General features: G+C 38.4%; 2 protein-coding genes across 10 annotated transcripts in view; one reads left to right on the forward strand and one right to left on the reverse strand.

Annotated features, from left to right (window-relative positions):
• Positions 1-142: 142 nt before the first annotated feature.
• Positions 143-9,847, reverse strand: slc43a3a (solute carrier family 43 member 3a). 2 transcript variants are annotated; one of them, XM_077525428.1, is made up of 14 exons: positions 9,711-9,847; positions 8,879-9,024; positions 8,708-8,774; positions 7,980-8,109; positions 7,661-7,707; positions 7,435-7,511; positions 6,967-7,059; positions 4,997-5,136; positions 4,797-4,930; positions 3,660-3,803; positions 3,472-3,579; positions 995-1,181; positions 768-891; positions 146-652 (listed from the first exon to the last, which is right to left on the reverse strand). In XM_077525428.1, exons 4-14 carry the CDS (start codon positions 8,000-8,002, stop codon positions 509-511), a joined length of 1,221 nt encoding a protein of 406 aa, XP_077381554.1. In that variant the 5' UTR covers positions 8,003-8,109; positions 8,708-8,774; positions 8,879-9,024; positions 9,711-9,847; the 3' UTR covers positions 146-508. The 2 variants fall into 2 exon arrangements, with proteins under 2 accessions (XP_077381553.1, XP_077381554.1); XM_077525427.1 differs by having other exon boundaries at positions 143-652; positions 8,708-9,024.
• The window catches only part of ctnnd1 (catenin (cadherin-associated protein), delta 1), a 43,700-nt gene continuing 24,707 nt past the window's right edge, over positions 2,168-21,160 (forward strand). For 4 of the 8 annotated variants that reach the window (XM_077525422.1, XM_077525418.1, XM_077525423.1 and 1 more), the window contains exon 1: positions 18,207-18,355. The gene's annotated coding sequence lies outside the window, so the exon portion shown is untranslated. The other 4 variants (XM_077525419.1, XM_077525426.1, XM_077525420.1 and 1 more) reach the window with 3 other exon arrangements.

Raw genomic sequence — 21,160 nt, forward strand, 5'->3', positions numbered from 1 at the left:
ATGAAGATGTGTATGTCGAACGACATGCTTGCTTTTAAAAAGCACTGGATTCACTTCACAGGATTCAGATCCTTAGAATTATCAGAACAAAGCCATTTACAACATTAACATTGGGCCAAACCTCAAACAGCAATAAATACATGCTTACTTGAAAGTCTTGGATTGCAATAAATGCTTTTCTTTTATTGTACATGTATCACAAATATCTTGCTGTTATCAAAAAGTGAAGTCAAATCAATGTTGACAAAATACAATTTCCTAATGAAAGTGAATACATATGAACAATGCTGTGGTTTTAACTGAAACACGTTTCATACATGCCATTAACAACACACTAATCAAGATCAGATTTGATGACTGAATCGCCCAAGATTGAAGGCCTCATGAGAACATCACTACTTACAATAATAAAAACAACATTTGTTCAGTTATTAAATGGATTGTCCAAATAGATGGTCGAAATATATCTTACTTATACCTGTTTCCATGACTGGTACAAGTGTTTACGTTATGTTGACTCATCAGGCAATTTGGCATCAAATGTGACAGTTTGTCTGTTCTTCCTGAGATGGGCTGATTTCCTACAGTGAATAAAGACATACAAAGGATGGATGAACACCAGCAGAGTGGTCAGAGTGAGGGCAACGTCCACCTGCAACACAAAACAGTTGAGTCAGTATTGGTGCCTTTGAGACTTTCACCAAAACAAGTTCTACTGAACTTCATATTGGTTGCATTAGGTCCAAACGTTGTCTCCTATTACTTACATAAAAAGGATCTCCACCAAGAGGTCCTTTTACCAACGCAAAGCAGGGGTACTGAAGTAGTGATATTACCGCCGACGTAGACATAATAAGGCCATACAGCTTCCCAAAGTGACAAGCTGGAAAACTGACGAAACACAAAGACAGTTCAACCAGTCGGTAAACTGTTCTGTACTTGTACATGACCCTTTTGGCACCTGAACAATTTGTCAGAATCGTTTTTCACTCACGCAATGTTAATGAAGGCTGCATTTCCCCCGTAGATGAAGGAGCGATTAATGACTTGGAGAACAAAGGTGAAGTACTGCAAAGGCAGGGAGGGAATGGAGACACACAAGGAAAAGAGAAGGCACTGCAGGGCGGTCAGGAACAGTGACAGCATGGATGAGCGCAGGTCTGCATCCTGCTCTGTTTCTCCTACACACAAAGACAGTTGTGGGGAGAGATTTGTCTCAAAATTATTCACGCAAAATAACCACAATTTTCACATTTCTCTGATTCACAAATTATATCTGTGAGTTTCACAACCACATCTACAATTTACACATTATTCATGTTGTGTCTATATTAATCACAACTTATTTGTAAATATTCACTTCTGCTTGTGAATTGTTGAATGATCACTTGTGGATAAGCGGGCCCCACACTTTTATTTTCGAGACAAACGCCACACGGTTTCAAGATATTCACACAGGTTCAAAACATTCGCGTGTGGAATGGCCCACCCCTCCTCTGTCCACAAGGAGGCAGTATTGTTGTCCTCAGTGAACTGAACGAGTCAGCTACCATTTTTCGTTCGCAAATTGAAAAACGTACAACTAGCCTTTATCTGATCTTCTATTTTGTGTTTTAACGGGGGGGGGGGAAATCGACTATATTGTGGGAAGGTTGGCGATATAAAAAAAAAAGGTTGTAATATTGTTAAAAAAAATGTTTTTTTTAAAAAGCGCTCATATGAGAAAAAAACTACATAATACCAAGAAAAACGACACAATATTGTGCTTTTGTACATAACCACAATGCGTATAAAGTAAGTAACAACCTACAATTTCTAATAACACTTAATATTGAGGCACTTTCTTTCTAATGCAGGCACATATTGAGTTCCACGTATTGACTCGGTTCACAAGCATATTATGTTCGCCTTCATCTGACCATTAGCGTGGACCATAGAAGTGCCAAAATACGCTTTGTGAAAATTAAACTACACTTAAAAAACAAAAAACAAAAACTAACCACCAGAGGGGGCTAGAACTGCGCAAATGGAAGTCAACCATGACTTTTAAGCAGGAGGAGGGAACCCTGGTCCTCGAGAGCCGCTGTCCCGCCTATTTTCTATGTCTCCCTCCAACACAGGTGACTCGTTATCATCAATATCATCATTAGCAAGCTCTGTAGAAGCCTGATAACGATCCAGTTCATCAAATCAGCTCTATTGGTGGAGGGAAACATGGGAGACAGGCAGGACCAGTTCCTTACCCCTGCATTAAATGGATGTCATCACGGTATTTGGTATTTTAATTAATTAAATTAATTATTCTACAGTTAACTATAAGAATATAATGACGAAACCTTACCTTTGACACCATGGCAATGTAATTTTTATTTATGCAATATTAGGTGTTTTGCTGATTATTTTTTTTAAGGCGGAAGTAAAACGCCCGGTTCAGTAAAACCCCGCCTCTCCCCGTGTGGTTGCTGCGCCAACAGCGAGCCGACTGCAGCCTGCTGCTCGAGCTCTGCACTCCTCTGAATGCAAGCCATCAATTCTTCAACAAACATTTGAAACACAACGGCTCTTTGCCACAAGAAAACCTGGAGGAGGAAGGGAGGAGCGGGAAGAAGAGAGAGGAAAGACAAAGGGGTAAGAAAAAAAAAGAGCTGCTGCTTACAGGGTGAGCACACTAACTACTATAACATTTGTTTAGTTAGGTTGAGCAGCACAAAAGTTTTACTTATAGTTTACACAAGTGTCAGCCAGAACCTTTTCTGGGATTTTAGGATGGCCAATTGGATTTGCACTTTGGCATTGCAAATGTGAAGGATAATTGATTGCTTTGAATTCATTTGGACAGAATGTTTACTGATAAAGGCTACTTTTGGCACTATCCCATGGAGGTCACATACAAAGTGGCCGTGCGTTTCGTCTGCAGAGGCAGTGTGGGGGTGGGTCCGCACCTTATGACATCAGAAAGTGACCACCCACTCCTTTTCTCAGGTTGTGAGGGGCTGGTGCTTGGACAGCAGAATGACCTAGAATTTCAAATAGAAAGGCGAATGGCGGAAAACACCACTTCTGTGATGTTTTTGGTGAGGAATTAGTATTTTCACATGGCTAAAAGCTCCAAAAAGTAGTTTTTTTTTTTTCATGTTACCGCCCCTCTAACAGATGTGCTGCTCGTGACATGTTGATGACGTTATTGTGGCAGTTTGAATATCACGATACCACGATATTGCTGTTATCACTCCATCCTTAAAGTGCAGTGGACTTTCTGGCCGCATCGCTTAAAGAAACACCTACATCTGTCGGCCAATCAGATAACAATAACGTCTAGGACCAAGTTGGAAGTGGTTCTGAGGACGGGTTCCATTGTAACCGCACAACCCCCAAAAAACGTATAATGGAAGAGCGACCACGCAGGGCGAAACGAGGCTGTTTCGGGCTCGAACCAGTACAATGGATAAGGGGCTTTGACCCCTGATTTACCAGGAGCAAGTGGCTTTCCCTTGTGTCTGTCCAGTATGAGTCCATTCCAGGGTGCACACAACACAGCACACAACTGTGTCATGGCAAAGGCATTGGTGTAGTGACTCACTGAGGGAGGAAGAATGCACACAGAATCAGACAAATAAAATACTTTGTGTCATGTCAGTGTATGTAACAAGCAGATTTACCCAGGCTGGCGTCATTTTCTGCCAGGCGGACGAGCATGGGATTGAGGGTGCTGATGAAGAGGTAATGCCTCAGTTGCATGATGGACAACCATAACAAGTGGCACATGAAGAACCAGGACAGCACGCAGCTCTTGAAACTTGGCACTAAATCAGGGGTACAATCCTAATGATCAAACCCTGTTCTGGGTTAAATATGCTGTTGTTAGATTGAACACAAAATAACATTCATTTTCTATACCACTTATCCTCGTAAAGATTGCAGATTAGCTGGAGTTTAAATCCCATCTGATTTTGGGTGAGAGGCGCAATATGGTCTGGAGTCTGATCCACTAGAACAGCTGTAATCACAAATTATACCTTTGCAAAGGGTAATTTGAGAAAGGTATTAACAGTGCATACAGTTTAATGAAATAGAGCCCATGGTGATCCTTTTTTAATTTGTCTACTATTGTGGTTGTCTGCGATTGGCTGGCAACCAGTTCAGGGTGTACCCCGCCTACTGCCTGACGCCATCTGGGATAGGCTCCAGCACCCCCACGACCCTTGTAAGCGGTACAGAAAATTGATGGATTGTGGTTGTATTTTACTGTGATCAAGAACTGCATTACATCATACTGCACTTTCTGATGTTTTGTCCTATTTACCTAAATCATGGTATGGTAATATATTTGTGGCAAAAGGATCCTCATGTGCCAAAAAAATGAAAATTGAGATATTGATGTATTCGGATTCTGCACTTAATTCCCTTTAAAATGACATATAATACATGGATGTACCTCGAAAATTGACAGTTACAGCAATTTTAATTTTGAAAGGTTGAAATCCCGGGTTTTGTGAAAAACGGGTTTAAATTTTTGGTATTTGCATCTTTCAAATGTCCATAGCAACCCGTACCTTAGGAAAAATTGACTAGACCCTTTAAATGTTTTGGAAGTTTGACCTCAACAGAGCAAATCAGCCTCAACATTGAAGGTCACATTCAGCTTACAATTCATCTTCTGAGGCATCAGCCAAAGTTTGGTTATTTTATCGTAGCTCCTTGTGGTATTTTCTTGTTTACATGAGGTCATATTACCGCAGCGGGAAATTTGAGTTAATAATAATAATTATGTTTCCCAAGATGTTAACTACAATTACCTTCTGCAGGCCTATTGAGTTGTGTCTCATCCTCGGATGAGTTCATCCTGTAATTTTGCTTGCTTGAAACTGGCGGGGCTTCATCACCTATCGTCTGTTCCACGTTGTCGGGGTTGCTTTTTGCGCATTTCAATCTAAGAAATCAATAATGTCACATTTAAATTGTATATTGTACACAAAAGGCAGAGATTAGTTCTCACCCATAGGTGTAGTATTGTGGGATGGGGTAAGGGATCCGTGTCCTGGGCATCAGAATGAGCGTCCGCACAACATGTATTATGGAGCACAAGGACATAACGAGGAAAGAGGTGTGCAATGAGATGCCTTGTTCATGTAGAACCTGCACAGTAGAAGAGAACTAATGGTTAAAAAGAGAAACATGACTATTTGTTGTATTCCAACCATTATATGCTAAAATGATCTGATAATATTTCTATATTAAATTTTTTTTAAATTGTTTCTTGCACTGTATATTCTGATTAACTTAAATAATTTGACTAATAAAACAACAAAGTCAAAAACAAATTAGGGAACTTACCATATATGGCAAAAGTGTTAATCATACTTCCACCACACATTGGGGAAATTGAAACAGATACCTTCTACTGATTCCTTCCATATAGAGGAAATAAATGAGATAATTCCAAATCAAATATCTATAACATGAATTGTTTGCTTAAGCGTGACTGTCATGTGTTCATAAAACCATTGATATACCATGTCAATTTAGAAAATCCAAAGTTCCCAAAGACTGGAAGAAAGCAGTAATCATACCAATCCTTAAATCAGGGGGTCAGGAATACATGTGCGACTACCGGCCGATATCAATTTTACCTGTACCTGTACTATCCAAAATCATTGAAAAGGCAGTAGCTGCACAACTAGATAATTATTCGAATTGTTTTGTTGAAAACGTAAAAAAAAAAATCATTGCATTCCTCATTCTTATAAAAAGCTTTTGAAACAGTCAACCCAGCTGTACACGCATGGGATGCTTCTCACACATATCGCCTATTGCACGACAACATGGGCCCAGGCTGCTCCTTCAGCCATACAGCGAATTGGCTCACTTTACAATCAAGCAACAAAAATCATATCATGGACAGAAAACCAATACACTTCCATCATAATCACATTCTTACAAAATATCATTTGTTTTAACTGCTTTAGTACGTAATTTGCATTTTCTGAAATTGTGCTTTAAATGTTTCCATGATCTTGCTCCTGAATCGCTTAGGACATTTATCCAAACAGCATCAGTACAATATCATGAGGCACAGGACTTCTTTTGGTCAGTCGTTCATATCAGAGCAGTAAAATCTGGAACTTTGTACCCACTGATATAAAGACTATCTGTGAGTTAAATAAAACATTTGTTTCAAAACTTAAAAGCTGGTTGAAAAAACAAAAACAATATTGTAACCATATGTAATGAATTGGGGGGGGGGGGGGTGTTGAGTGATCAGTATATGTGATTGTTTTCAATTATAGCAATTGATTTTATTATTTTTAAGCTTTGTTTTTATGTTTTCGATTGTGTATCTAGTGTTGTAAAGGGTTGTAAATTAGCATTTGCTAAACTCTGTATCCTAAACATCAGGAGCAAGCTTAGTATCTATGTCTGATTGCATTTTCCCTGTTAAATAAACTAATAAAGTGAAAATGAAAACAAATTCCTTACAGGTGGTGTTAAACTAACAGAAATATGACTGCGTCTTTTAGTTATTGATTCAGTAATTTCATAATTCATAAAAATGAGTTAAAATTAAAAAGATGCACTGTACTGTAAAAAAATTAGTGTGATATTGATTTGTGTTGAGTTCATTTTCTGCCACTAGATGGCACAATTGCATTTGTAAGATGTAGGTGACACCTCAGAGCATTTTTCTTTTCATATGAGGATATAGATAGCTAATTTTTAAAATTGTAAAATACAACATGACCCCAGTCTCCACAAAATTTTGATGTGGACGTGTCTGCTGCGTTGTGACTGGAATTCCCACAGTACAGGTTTTCCAAATAAAGGGTGGCCATTAATCGCGCGTTAAAAAACAGGAGTGGTGTTAAAGGAACTTTAAATTAACTCAAAATTAACACACTAATTTTGACACCACCGTGACACATGACACATTCCTGATAGCACTTGTTTGTTTCCTGCACACCAGTTTACCTTAATGATGAGAAACACCGCTGCGGAAGAGTCAAAGGCACCAACGTAGATAGTGATGATGGTGGAGCGATGAGCTGCAAACAGGTTGCCCACCTATTATCATACACAAAGACACAAATCAGAGCGGATTTCTTTATACTGTATATCATTTCTTTCATTATAAGCACCTGTGTCAAACATAGATTATTTTCATTAAAGGAGATTATGAGCAGATTAATGACTAAATGCCCCACGACCTCTCCTAGCACAACTGTATCTAACATGACAAAAACAACTAAATGTATAAACAATGGCTGGCTGTGTGCAAGTTTTGCGCCAACCAATCAGAAGACTTGTTGGAAATGGATTAGTACAATTTCATGGAACAAATATTAGATTTTAATTGTCAGATGTATTATTATTATATATTGGATTGTAAATGTAAGTATGTAAATGAGTTAAGAGTGATGTATTATACAGTAAATCTACCTGCATGTTGGTCATAAGGAACAGAATCCCCCCCACAGCAATGCAGGACAGTGCCGGGTAAAGTAGGATTGAAAGTGCTGGGGGAAAAAGGTAGGAAAATGGGTTAGAATATAAAAAGTTGGTAGCATAGTGTTTCAAAGATGTTTCTATTAATGGTCCTCAGGGGACAACAGCATCAAATTTTTACATTACAGTATAGGTTGTGTGTAACTTAGGTGGCACCTACTTGCATTCGAAATGGTCACAAGCAGGGTTCCAGTAGTGTAAAGACATCTGGAGAGAAATTAAAAAAAACAAAAAACAAAAAAAAACACAAGTCTTGATTTTGTTGTTTTTTATACTCTAGAAAACATAAAAGGGGAAATGTTACAATAATAGTTACAAATTGGCTCCAAATTAGCCAGGCAAACATTTTTGAGATTACATTTTTGGACATGTTTTAGGTCAGGCAATGAGGCTAATTGTGTAAATTGTAAGGCCAACCTGGTCTCAGTAGAACACGGTCTCACAAGAAACCCTTCTTCGTGTAAAGAGGAAAAACTCACATTGCCAGCAGTCTTGTTATCATTGTGCCAAAGCGATCAAAGAGGAAGCCGGAAAACAGATTGATGAAGTTGTTGAGGAAAGATGCAATGGTGAAGACCAGAGAAAACTGCTCATCCTGACTACTGCAGTCTGCCAACAAGAGAGACATAAAAAAAAGCATGTTAGGTCTCACTAGGAAGAAAGTGAGAATAAAAAAAACAACAATTGGAGTTAAGATTTTGTAGATGAAGAAATGCCCATGTCTCTGTTTAGAATAGCTACACAGCACATAAGCTTTTTTATTTATTTATTTATTTATTTTTTTACATGATATAAACTTGATCCTGATGATATGATTCAGGTGTGTTGGAGGAGGGAGACTTAGAAAACAGGCTGGATAAGGGTTCTTGAGGTCAACTAAGTGACATCATGGGCAGCCATGGCAGCATAACCTTCGCCATTTATCAATGTAATTGTTGCTTATGTCTTATTTCTGAAAACTACAACATCTCAGCTATCTGTTCCTTAGGGCCTTATCTTGATACTGTAAAAAAAAAAAAAAAGAGACGTTAGCTCAATGTTTAAAAAAAGAAGAAACAATGTAACATTATTGATTACATAGAATAGACTCCCTGTCCATCTCCCTCAGGAGATGTCCTGACTGCAAATAAATGGCACTTGCACAAAACTTCCACAACCCCCCCCCCCCCCCCCCCCCTCCCCAAACAATATATATTGAGTCTCTTACCTTGAACAGTGGTTGTATCATTTCTGTCTAGATCACTGTCACACAGCTGACTGAAGTAGCCATCCTTCTTCAACACAAACACCAGGGAGGCATAGCCAAACACGACACCAGCGAAACAAAGACACTCAAGCATCCCAGACACCAAAGTCAGCCTGTGGAGCAGCATCGTACCAGTCTTGTGATTCTGCGGGCTTCCAAAAGTTCCAATGATCAGTCAAGGTTGAACTTTTTCTTGGGTTTTAATTTGTTCCCATGCTTTCTTTGGAACACTGTATTCTTGTCAAAGTGATTTGGAATCCTCACATAAGTCCAGATTTCTACAAAACAGACAGGAGAAAAAGACATTTACAACCCAACCACCACAAGCAGTCATTTCTCTGCATATGTGGGATTCCTTTAAAAAGAATCCAATTTTCTCATGTTGATTTTTCAAACCCCTGGATTGGCTGGCAACCAGTTCAGGGTGTACCCCGCCTACTGCCCGAAAGCCAGCTGGGATAGGCTCCAGCACCCCCGTGACCCTTGTAAGGATTAAGCGGTTCAGAAAATGGATGGATGGAATATCGGCAGTATCGGTACTTGGTATCAGTATAAAACTCAAACAAAATCTTTATTGATGAGTAAAATATGACTAAGAAGTCAGTTATGTAGCAAAAAAAAAGAATGATATAAATGGGTATCATAGGTATAGGTAAATAGGTCATGTTAATTAAGGTGCTGACTTTAGGATTACTTCACTCTCACTTCCAACACACGTGTAAATAATTAATTGCCTCAATTCTAGTGTAGATTTACTGTATTGGCCAGTCAGTTATCACCAGGCGCTGTTTACGCTCATCCCGATTAGTCCCAAATAAACTATTTTGACACAAACTGTGCAGGTGTCCTCATAAGAATGTCTGTTTCACCGGTTTCCATTTAACGGTCATTAAGCTCACAGATACTTTCACAAACCACCACAGAATGTAGAGATAACATTATACGTTTACTGAATGATAATTACCTTCTAGTGTGGGCGAAGTCCAACCATCATTGTAGTAGTTGAGTGACGCGTTCCGCTCGCGAACTGCAACTGCGCGCAATCCACTTCAGCGTGTGGAGCCGGGCGGGAATGAACATGACGACTTGCTCTCATTCAAGTCGTACGTGGGCGACGTAGGAGGAATCCTGTGAGCGGAGAGCGACGACCAATCACATTCAAGCACTGATCTGAATATTTGATTGGATAGTCGATAGGCCAAGACTTTTGAAGTCGCGAGACCGCCATATTGCTCCTCCCAAGAACATTTGAGACAGTACTTAATAGAAACAGCATGATTTAGGATGTTTTAAATTTGTAATCATAAACAAGAGGACTTCAGACATTTTACAACTTGCCTTAAAGACATGTAAAAATTATATGCTTAATGATATTTACAGGCGGAAACATATATATATATATATATATATTTTAATTAAACAATTATAACTGTTATTCAACAAAAGATGCCTCTGCCAAACTTAATATTGGGGTCTAAGGAACTGAGTAAGGGGTCTTCAAAGCAGCACATACCACACGTTTGTTGTTGTTGTTTTTTGGGGGGTTTGTTTGTTTGTTTGTTTTTAACTTAAAAAAATAGTGACCACCCGCCACAACTCCAATAGCTCTATACTAACTGCCTACGAGCTGTATATGTCTAATCTGAACCGTAAATGTATATGTCTACCATACTGTATATGTCTAATCTGTATCCGTATACTGTGGTTTATACAGTAGTCTGCTCGCGAGATGGGAGGAGCAAGATGGCCGTCCTGTCGCGTCAACGGCTTGCACGGGCGTGTATGGGCTATCGGCGATCTCAAAAGCGAAACAATGTAGGCTAATACTTTACTGTGCCGTACATGATGTAAAACTTAACTACATTCTCGAATGTTTGCCTTTCATTTGTCAGCTACGATGACAAAGTTCTGACCACTTGCACAATTAATTAGATCTGTTGTAATGTTTTGTTTTGTTTTGGGGATTTTTTAAAATAGAAAATATGTTTTTGAAGTGCTAAATTCAAAAAATTGAAATCTATGTAAAAATGTACATACAGTGAACCATTTTAGAATGCTGGTTAAAATAAATAAATAAAATAAAATAAACGAAAAAAGGTACTACTAGGATACCTCCAGGTAGTAAATAAAGTGTGCGAATACTGTTGGCCTGAACTGAAATCAGGATAAATCTGGTTGCATTTAGGGCAGTGCTGTTCAATGATTTTCTGTTTCTCTTACTTTCTTTTCCCCCCATTTTCTGAGGGGGATGAAGATAATTTGAGTGGATGTTTTATACTTTACAGTACACAGTGGGACTCATCTTCAGTCCTGGATTTCATGGCTCAGTCCATCCCACTTCACAATGTTGTAATGAAGACGTATAACTTGTAGGGCCGTTATTAGTGAATCAATCTAGAAGAGTCTGCCATTCCCCCCCCCCAGCATCGATATTAATATTGTATTTGATCGAAAATCCAAATTACAACTGTAGGAGTTGACAAGCTCACGATCTGTATTTATTTGAACAAGTACACACCAAATCTGTCTGTGTTAAATTTCCAGTGTTCGATGAATTCTGGTGTAAACAGTGTTATTCTGACAGTTCTAGGATAAAAATAAATAAATAAAAAATACTATGTCAGAGTAAATTTCCTTAAGTGTTGGAGCGAAAGCTAAGTGTAACCTGAATATCCATCCATCCATTTTCTTAACCGCTTATTCCTCACAAGGGTTGCGGGGGGCGCTGGAGCCTATGTCAGCTGGCTCTGGGCAGTAGGCGGGGTACATCCTGGACCGGTTGCCAGCCAATTGTAGGGCACACAGAGACGAACAACCACTCACACTCACAAACACACTTTGGGACAATTTTGAGTGTTTAATCAACCTGCCATGCATGTCTTGGAATGTGGGAGGAGACCGGAGTACACGGAGAAGACCCACGCAGGCAAGGGGAGAACATGCAAACTCCACCCAGGAAGGCCGGAGCCTGGACTCGAACCAGAGTGCTCAGAACTGGGAGGCGGACGTGCTAACGTAACCTGAATAGTACTTGTTAAATTGACCACACCCTCATTTCCAGTGAAGGACACATTTCCGTTGTCAGGGCAGTGTGGCTCAGTTGTAGAACGGTGTTTCAAGTAAGCATTCTCAAAAATCCAAAATGATTCAATAGCGCATTCAGATGGAAAAATAAGGGGGGAAGGGGCAGATTGCATGAGCTCCAATAGCCATTACATGCTTCCACCGAGTCACATCAATTAGATAACCATATTTTAATACTGCACCCTTCATTTTGCAAAGGTCAATGTGATAGATGATATTAAAGTGTTTCAAATATCCGATCCTGACTAGTCACAAGCCTACAAAGAATCCTCTGTGGTGCGTTTCTTTCTCACTGGTAAAGCATATTGTAGCATGAACATTGTCAGCAATGCCTGCAGGCACAGGTTCACTCAAACCGCGCGATTCGTTCAATCGATAGCCAGATAGCTAGCTAGCTAGTGTGGTATACATCCATTTTCTTGAACGCTTATCCCTCACAAGGGTCACGGGGGGCGCTGGAGCCAATCTCAGCTAGCTCTGGGCAGTAGGCGGGGGACACTAGTGTTGTATACAATTCTGGTATACAATTCTAGAATTGATTCTGAAGCGATTATATTTTGATTGATTATATTTATTATATTTTGTGTTTTGCAGCAACTTAAAATAAAAACCCACAAAAATTAAATGTCGCGCCAAACTGCATTCTGCACCCTGCTACACTAGCTAGCTAGCTATCTGGCTAATGCGATAGATAGATAGATAGATAGATAGATAGATAGATAGATAGATAGATAGATAGATAGAAGCGTAAGGTCCCTGGAAAAATGCTCTTTCCAATTTGTGTCACTGAACTGGGGGAGTTCAAAGCAGGATTTTATTCCCCCCGGCATATGTTGCAAAAACGTCTGTTGGCAGATGATGATAAACTTGTGATTCATTTTGCTAATCAATGAGGATAAGCGGTAGAGATTACGAATGAATGGAAACCTCAGTGACAGTATTCATAGAGAAATTGCCCTGAAGTTATTTGTGATCTTATCTTAAACATAACAGCAAAGGCATTCAATTCCATATGCAAAGGCATCTCAACAGTAGTCACGTTGCAGACTAGCATCTCTCCAAAATGATCTAATTGCTTTTATTTATTTGTTTGTTTGCTTTTTTGTTTTTGTTTTTGTTTTTTTTACTCCAAAAATACTTGAATAAGCGAAAAGCTTTAAAGGTCCCCTGAAATGAAATGTTCACCTTTTTTTTTTTTATGTTTTTGATCATAAAAAAAAAAAAAAAAAAAAAAAAAGAAGGTGGACATTTCGCTCGTCAACGAGCGCGCTTCTATGTTGACCCCATTCCGGTTCAAGCTGCTCATGTCACATGGCCTTGTGGTGTAAAAATAGTATTCGTGCAGTACCTCATTGAGATCATGTTTAAAAAGCACGCTATTACTTCTTCACAATTATAAACACTGTATTTTACTTAGATATGGTCCTGCCTGTATTTTTAGTATGTTTGGAATTTTATTTCATTAAACCATTACAGTAATTGGTGTCACAAACAATGACTTTGGAAGTGTGTTATGCAGTGCAGTGTATCCACAGAGAGGTGTCAGTAACGCCTACTGCATGAGTTTGATGCGAGCCTGACAAAAAAAAAAAGAAAGAAAAAAAAAAGAAAGTGGTCATTCTTGACGGGAAATCCGTCAGTCTGTCGATGATGGTGGGCATTCCATCAATATTGCTGGACACTATGGCGGACGCTATTTTCTCTGAGGGAATGATGATTCTGACGAATGATGGATTGATGATTACAATGTAGTTTGACTTGTGTTATTGACGATCACGATTGACGGAAGCTCAAACTACATTCACATGCCTCCTCTGTTATTTTAAACTTTAAAGTTTTACAGTGTTTGTCTACCTAGTCGACGCCTTCCCCATCTGCTGCATTTTTGTAGATTATTGCTCTGCTTTAATTTTGTCACAACACTCAAACACCACAATGATCTCAAGTCTGTGATTCACCCCGAACAAACAGGTAAAATGTGTGAAAAGGCCAGTGTTCATCACATTTGTCCCTACATCAATTTTGCCCATGAACTGTAACCATTTGACATATGATTAACCCTTTTGATTGTGAGTTGTTTTCACACCCCTTATTTATTGCACTGGGTGGTGCCTATCTTCTGAGCATATCTTCTTTATCAGCAGCGTAATTACATCTAGCAATGAAATGTAGGCTATTCAGATTTTGAAAAATGGGTGCAACTTGTCGAACAATCCAAAATTGTTCCGCCGCTTCTGATTCTAAACTGTGTGTGACCTTACTCCTTACTGATCAATTAAGACTCACGTACAAATTTGAAATACATCACATCACCACCTTTGGAACAAAACCCCATCATTAGGATTTTAAGGTGGTATGAAAAGATGATATGGCGGGAGCGCGACCGTGGAGCCAACTTTAGCATACGGACGGCGTCGTAAACGGAGAATCTTTGTATCAGGTTGGCAACCGCAGACTGCACCAGAGCCGTAATTAGAGTTTGGCCAACTCGGTTTCAGCCCTACTACGCTGTGATTGGTCAACTGCTGGTGACATGCCATATGGACGCCATGTTCTTACCATGGTGCTGGGATTCGTAGTGTTTTCCAATAGTTGTTGTCACTTTCATGTTCCAATCGTGCCTTGTTGCTCAGCATGGTGTTGCTCACAACGACCAGGCAGCGGTATTATGATGCATTGGTTCACTGGAGACCCACAGACGAGGACATTGTGGGAAGTGAAAGTCAAATGCAAGGACTGGAAAGCAAATAACACTTCATCGCTGTGTAAAGTAAAGTAAAATAATACGATTTGAAGTAGGTAGAACTGCACAATGCAGCCTTCAACCTTTTATCAAGGGTTATCATTGAAAATAAAAATATAATTGATTTTAATTATAAGTCTGTACAAAGTGAATGGACTTAAAATAAAATTGTTATCGATTCTAACTTTTGATTAAACAGGGCCCATAATATGAAAATGAGTTATTGTGGATTTTGTGCTGTAAATAAAAGTTCTAAATATTGTACATCCACCATTGAAAGCCATTAATAATAATAATAATAATAATAATAATAATAATAATAATAATAATAATAATAATAATAATAATAATAATAATCATATCATTTGGTTGTCAGTTACACTGAAATCACATTTAAATTTAAATTTAGGTCCAGGACAAACAAATTACAGAGGAACCTGTTATAATACATTCATTGGTACCATGAAAAAAATGCTTTATTATCAAGTATCTTGCTTGTTACCATCAGCCAAAAACAGGCGATAAAGTAAATACATGTAATCAAATCTCTTATTTGAACATATTATGTTATATATGATAGGGTGCTCATGTGCTACACACTTGAGCGTACTTCCCGCTCTGTGGCCGAGGGTAACAACATGACGTCCGTGTTTTCAGTTGGCCGGACTCTCTCTATATAGGGCTCTGGTCTGCACCATAGGAGTAAATCTGCTTGCATATGTTCTCACATCTAATGAAAAGTGTTCATCTCTGTTCTATCTTAAATTGTTTGAATACAACAAGATCACAATGAGATTCCCAAGAATTAAACATTCCATGAAAAGAAGCAGGTAAAGAAAAAGTGCAGTGATTGTGGCATCTTGTGGCCAAAAAGAGAATAGCAGTTGAAAATATGAACACGTCCCACTCCCAGACAAAAAATATTTGCATTAAATTCGTGTAGCCTAGCCTATTATAAGTTCACTGCATCACTGTGGTGAGTGGCCACATGACATTCCTATTCTTAAACAAACAAACAAAGAAAGAAAGAAACAAACAAACAAACAAACAAACAAACAAACAAACAAACAAACAAACAAACAAACAACTAAACTAACTCTTTCAACATCCCGCCGACATGCGAATGCTTTTGCTCAACACACACACACATATATATATATATATATATATATATATATATATATATATATATATATATATATATATATATATATATAGGGTATATATATATATAGGGTATATATATATATATAGGGTATATATATATAGGGTATATATATATATATATATATATATATATATATATATATATACATGCTGGCTCTGGGCAGTAGGCGGGGGACACCCTGGACTGGTTGCCAGCCAATCGCAGATATATATATATATATATATATATATATATATATATATATATATATATATATATATATATATATATATATATATATATATATATATATATATATATAAACTCATTAATTAATCACAAAATGTAATTTTGACCACAGATTAAAGGTAGCACAGGTTGTGTTTGAGCAATACACATAACTACGTGCATAAAAGTAAACCATTTAATAAATGTTTGTATATGACATTCAGAATATTTGTTCATGACAAAATATTGGGGTCATTTTTTTCCCATTTTAAATCACGCAAGTAATTAACTTTTTAGAAAATCAGATTTGTCAACATAACGTCGAATGAAGGCAGTTTTCCAGCTGCTTGTAATGTAATCCTCTATAATGTGTGATTATCTCTGTCTTGTGGCAGAAATGTAAAACAATTAAGCACTTTATGTTGATGGCAAGGACTGGGGTTCGAGTCCAGGCTCCGGCCTTCCTGGGTGGAGTTTGCATGTTCTCCCCGTGCCTGCATTGTTCTTCTACGGGCACTCCGGTCTCCTCCCACATTCCAAAGACATGCATGGCAGGTTAATTGGGCGCATTGAATTGTCCCTAGGTGTGCTTGTGAGTGTGGATGGTTGTTCGTCTCTGTGTGCCCTGCGATTGGCTGGCAACCAGTCCAGGGTGTCCCCCGCCTACTGCCCGAAGCAAGCTGAGATAGGCTCCAGAACCCCCCCGTGACCCTTGTGAGGAATAAGCGGTCAAGAAAATGGATGGATGGATATCCTTTTACTCTTTATTTATTTATGTATTTATTTTATTGCTTTACTCTATCCTTTCCTCACTTTGGTCACCTTCCTGCCAATGGGACAGGGATGCAAATTAGTCTAACGGCTATAATCCATATTTAAATTTTTAAATGTTTATTAATATGTTCTGTCCCATTTAAAAAAATAAACAAATAAATGAAATGAAAATGAAAGAATTAATACATAACAGGTGCTCTTTAAATTTGGCAGATTAAAAAAAAAGCCTTTTAAACTAAAGCAATTAATCGTGATTCATCAAAATTCCAAGATGCGATTAATCTGATAAAACATGTAATCGTTATATAGTGTGATGTAACAATATCCAACCGTCACGATACGATATTATCACGATATGAAGCTCACAATACGATAATTATCACGATATTGTGGGGAGATTGGCGATATTTAAAAAAAGGTCACAATATTATAAAAAAATGACCTCACAATATTGTGTTTTTTTTTTTTACATAACAGCAATGTTGTTATCATTATTATTATGTTATTATTATTATTGTTATGTTGTTAATGCATGCACACATTCACATATTGACTTGCTTCACAGGCATATTACGTTCCCCTTCATCTGACAATTAGTGTAGATTTTAAACATAGAAGGGCCAAAACATCCATAGTGAAAATTAAATTGCACTAAAATGGAAAACAACCTGACTTTTTAACAGTTATGTTGCACTTAAATATTGTGACCATGACGACGATATTGTGGCAGTTTTAATATCACGATATTGCGCTTATCATTACATCCCTAATATATATATATATATATATATATATATATATATATATATATATATATATATATATATATATATATATATATATATATAATATATTTTTACAACATAATCTTGCAAAAACATGCAGATTCAAGTCTTTACTTCAGGTAAACTGTGATGCATACTTAATATCGACTAACATTTGTACTCATTACATTCTTTTGAGTGGTAAAGCAAGCACACTACTGTACACTCAGCAGCAAGTGTGGTCGAGTAATTACGCTACCAAGAGTCCAGTAATATTTGTTGCATTAAATTGCACATTGAATAATTTGGTGAGTATTTATGAAAATATTAAATATCATAGAGTTATGTATTATGAATGAATATATAAAATAAATACTGTGTACAGTATACATATTCAACTACAGTACATGTATTCAGTCATACAGAATGTATTTATTATTGAAAATATTTTTTCCACATACACATTTTAAACTTTGTTTTCAACCTCATCTATGATTTGTTCATCGTTTTGAAATCCAAATGTGGCCCTTTTGATCAACTCTTTTGACCTGCCGTATTTCACTGCGGGTGCCACACGAGGACAGAATTGCAACACTTTTCGAGTACAGTATTTCCGAAACCAAAGTCTGATAAAATAGCTTGTTCAAAAGTGTGGTATAATGAACAACCGATACTGTGGAAATTATACCTTATTTCCAAAATAAGACGTTGATGTGAAGAAAAAGAGGAGAAAGTCATTTTTAAATCGATGTTGCTCAACCCCGACCCCCCCTCTCCCTTCCTCCTCCCTTTCCAGCAGAGGAGGAAGAGCTACAAGCCTTCAGGCCAGTCAAGGGAACAACAAGCCTGGCACAGAGGAAATTGGATAGGTGGGTGTTTTCTCTGTTCTGATTTGGAGCTCTCGCCCGGCGGTGGTCACTTGCTGTGCAGTGTTTTCACCGCAATTGCTCGACGGAACTTTTTTTTTTTTTTTGCGTTTTCTCTGCGCACTGTCCAAGCTCACTTGTTATCCGAGACTGCGGGTCTAGATTTTGGACTGCGCGTTGTGTACAGTCGGCTAAGCTAGGCCTGAACCTGCATCGCCAACACTTATGGACTTCGTAAAAGAAGACTAACACTCCCAGCAAACGGTAATGGTCTTTCGTTGCGTGATCGGTGACCGATTGGCCTGCTTGGAATGTGTGCGCGCGGGAAAGACAAACGTGTTTTAATCTCGTGAGTCGTGACGATGTTTTCCTTGGATCGTAACGTTAGCATCCTAGCCACAGCAGCTAAAGGGATCATAAGCATGGAAGTTGAGTTAACTCTACTATCAGTGGGGTTAGTTTGTGTCACTCGAGTAATGTTTTGCTTAAACCAGTGAATACGCACTGGACTGGTCGTGTACAAACCTTTAATAGCAAGCTTACCCACTCAATTATTGTACTACTTCGCGACCAATGTTGTTTGTGTAACTCACGCCTTCAATGTATATTTCATTTGAATTGATTGACACTCGGCAACTTCCAACAGGCTTGAGCCAATTTGAACGGACAATATTCTAGGATCGACAGTGGTAGAAGCAAGATGACACGGAAGTGACTGCCATAAAGTTAGCGGTCAAAGTCCAGTTTCGGTTGCCTTATTAGTTGAGCCAATGTCATGCTCTTGTTCATTGCTATTTGGTGGACATCGGCGCTGAGCACTTCCACGGTTTGTGGGTCAGACTTAGAAGTTTCAAATGTTATCGTTGAAGGTGTGTGCCAGGTAGAAAAGGAGTGGTTGTGATAAAAGCAAGAAAACCTGTTGTGTTGGTCTGAACGCGTGGGGTGTGGCAAGACCAACAGGCGCGCTTCGTTTCATTATTCAGTGTCCTTTTGTAGAGGCTTGCAGCTTCTCAACTAACAGGATCAGAAGGGATGCTGGATTCTGTCCAATTTGGTATTTAGTGCGTTGGTAGTGGTGTAATTCTGAGTCTGACATGTATGCTTAAAATCAGTGCAGAACGTATGTATACAGGAATGAAGCTGATTAGTTAGTTTTGCTCAGTGTGCTATGAACATGCCTGGCATATTACACAATAGCCTACATGACTGATTTTTACCTGCTGTAACAGAGGTGTCAGAGATTGGGAGCAGGTATGAACATGCCCTTTGTCCAGGTACGTCCACATGGTTTCATTTATATAGCAGGGTTGCAAAATCACAAGAATTCATTCTCATCTGAGTAGTCTCTGAGGACTGAAGTCTGCTGCTCAGCCTGATGTTTTAGGCAGGGCTATCATTTGTGAGTCTCAGTAATGACGGCCTTTCATAGCAAACCATGGGTGTGTCGCTCTTAAAAGCTGGCGTTTTCCTCGTCGCTCCTCCTCCTCCCCTGTCAGTCTACTGTCCCAGGTTATCTGCCTTCCTGTCTTCCACCCAACGGTTGCAGTGTGTTTTTATTTGAATAGCGATCACGTCATTTTGCTCTACATGCAGGAGGTAAACATGACGAGCCACGCCGAACGAGCTCACTTTGAAACCTGTGAGATGGCCAGTGTTACAAGGTTACATTTTTGTTTTTGTAAACTGTTGGAAAGTGAATCCTCAGTGTTGTCTCACTGTCTGCTTGAATTTGTCATATTTTTGTCTGCAAGAAACCTGTTATAATATTGTTATATTTTTGTATTTTATGATTCTCATTTGTCACATTTGGGCACACTCCTCTAAGTACAGTGTGATATTTGATTATGAGATTAAGAGCTTTTTGTAGAACTATATTTTTGGGTGCAACCATTTTGTTTAAAGCCAACAGTCTTTGTATTTGTTTTATACAGTTTGATCAACAATAATCAAGCATTTCAAGAGGTTCGTCTTGACAAAAGTTTTTAGGTGGTAAATTTTTTTAGTTCTAATTTATTCATTTTTCATCAAGAAACAGTGCATTGGCCTATCCATGTGTGTTGAACTCTATGGCACTGATAAAATGAGAAGTGGATAGAGGGATGGTATTGTTCCAATTTTAACAATGCTACTATTAACACTTATCGATTCGGTACTTTGTTATTCTTAATCTTATTGGTACTTTTTTTATTTTTTTTTTTATTTAGAAAAACACATTGTGAACACATCTTATTTTTAAAGTACCTTGTCTTGCAACAACAACAGCAACATTAATGTTAAATTATAATAAAACATCCATCCATCTAACAGGGTTTTTCCTGGCTCAAATTGAGGTAGAGGTGGTCACATACTGGACTATGGGCGACTACAGATACAGGTATCGGTATAGGTGCCAATAAGGTGTCTTATTTTAAGGTATCTGTACTCGAGGCAGTGAGTAATACCATTATCAGTCACACTCCTGCAGCAGTTTTTCGATCAGAAACTAGAAATGAGAAATTATATGAATATGATCATGTTGCCATTAATTTCATGCACGGTATTTCTTCAAAATCATCTGTCATTTTTGGATTTTATATACGAGTGGTATCAGTATTTGGTATCAGTATTGGTGACTACTCAAGAGTTGAGTATCGGTCTGGGAAAAAGTGGTATCAAACATGTTTCTTTTTTTCCAGTTATTGCATCAGGTCTTTTCGGTGCACTGCTGTTGATACAGTGCCCTGCGATTGGCTGGCAACCAGTCCAGGGTGTCCCCCGCCTACTGCCCAGAGCCAGCTGAAATAGGCGCCAGCACCCCCCGCGACCCTT

This window comes from Festucalex cinctus, chromosome 6 (assembly GCF_051991245.1).
Source record: "Festucalex cinctus isolate MCC-2025b chromosome 6, RoL_Fcin_1.0, whole genome shotgun sequence".
In the NCBI taxonomy this organism is placed as follows: Eukaryota; Metazoa; Chordata; class Actinopteri; order Syngnathiformes; family Syngnathidae; genus Festucalex; species Festucalex cinctus.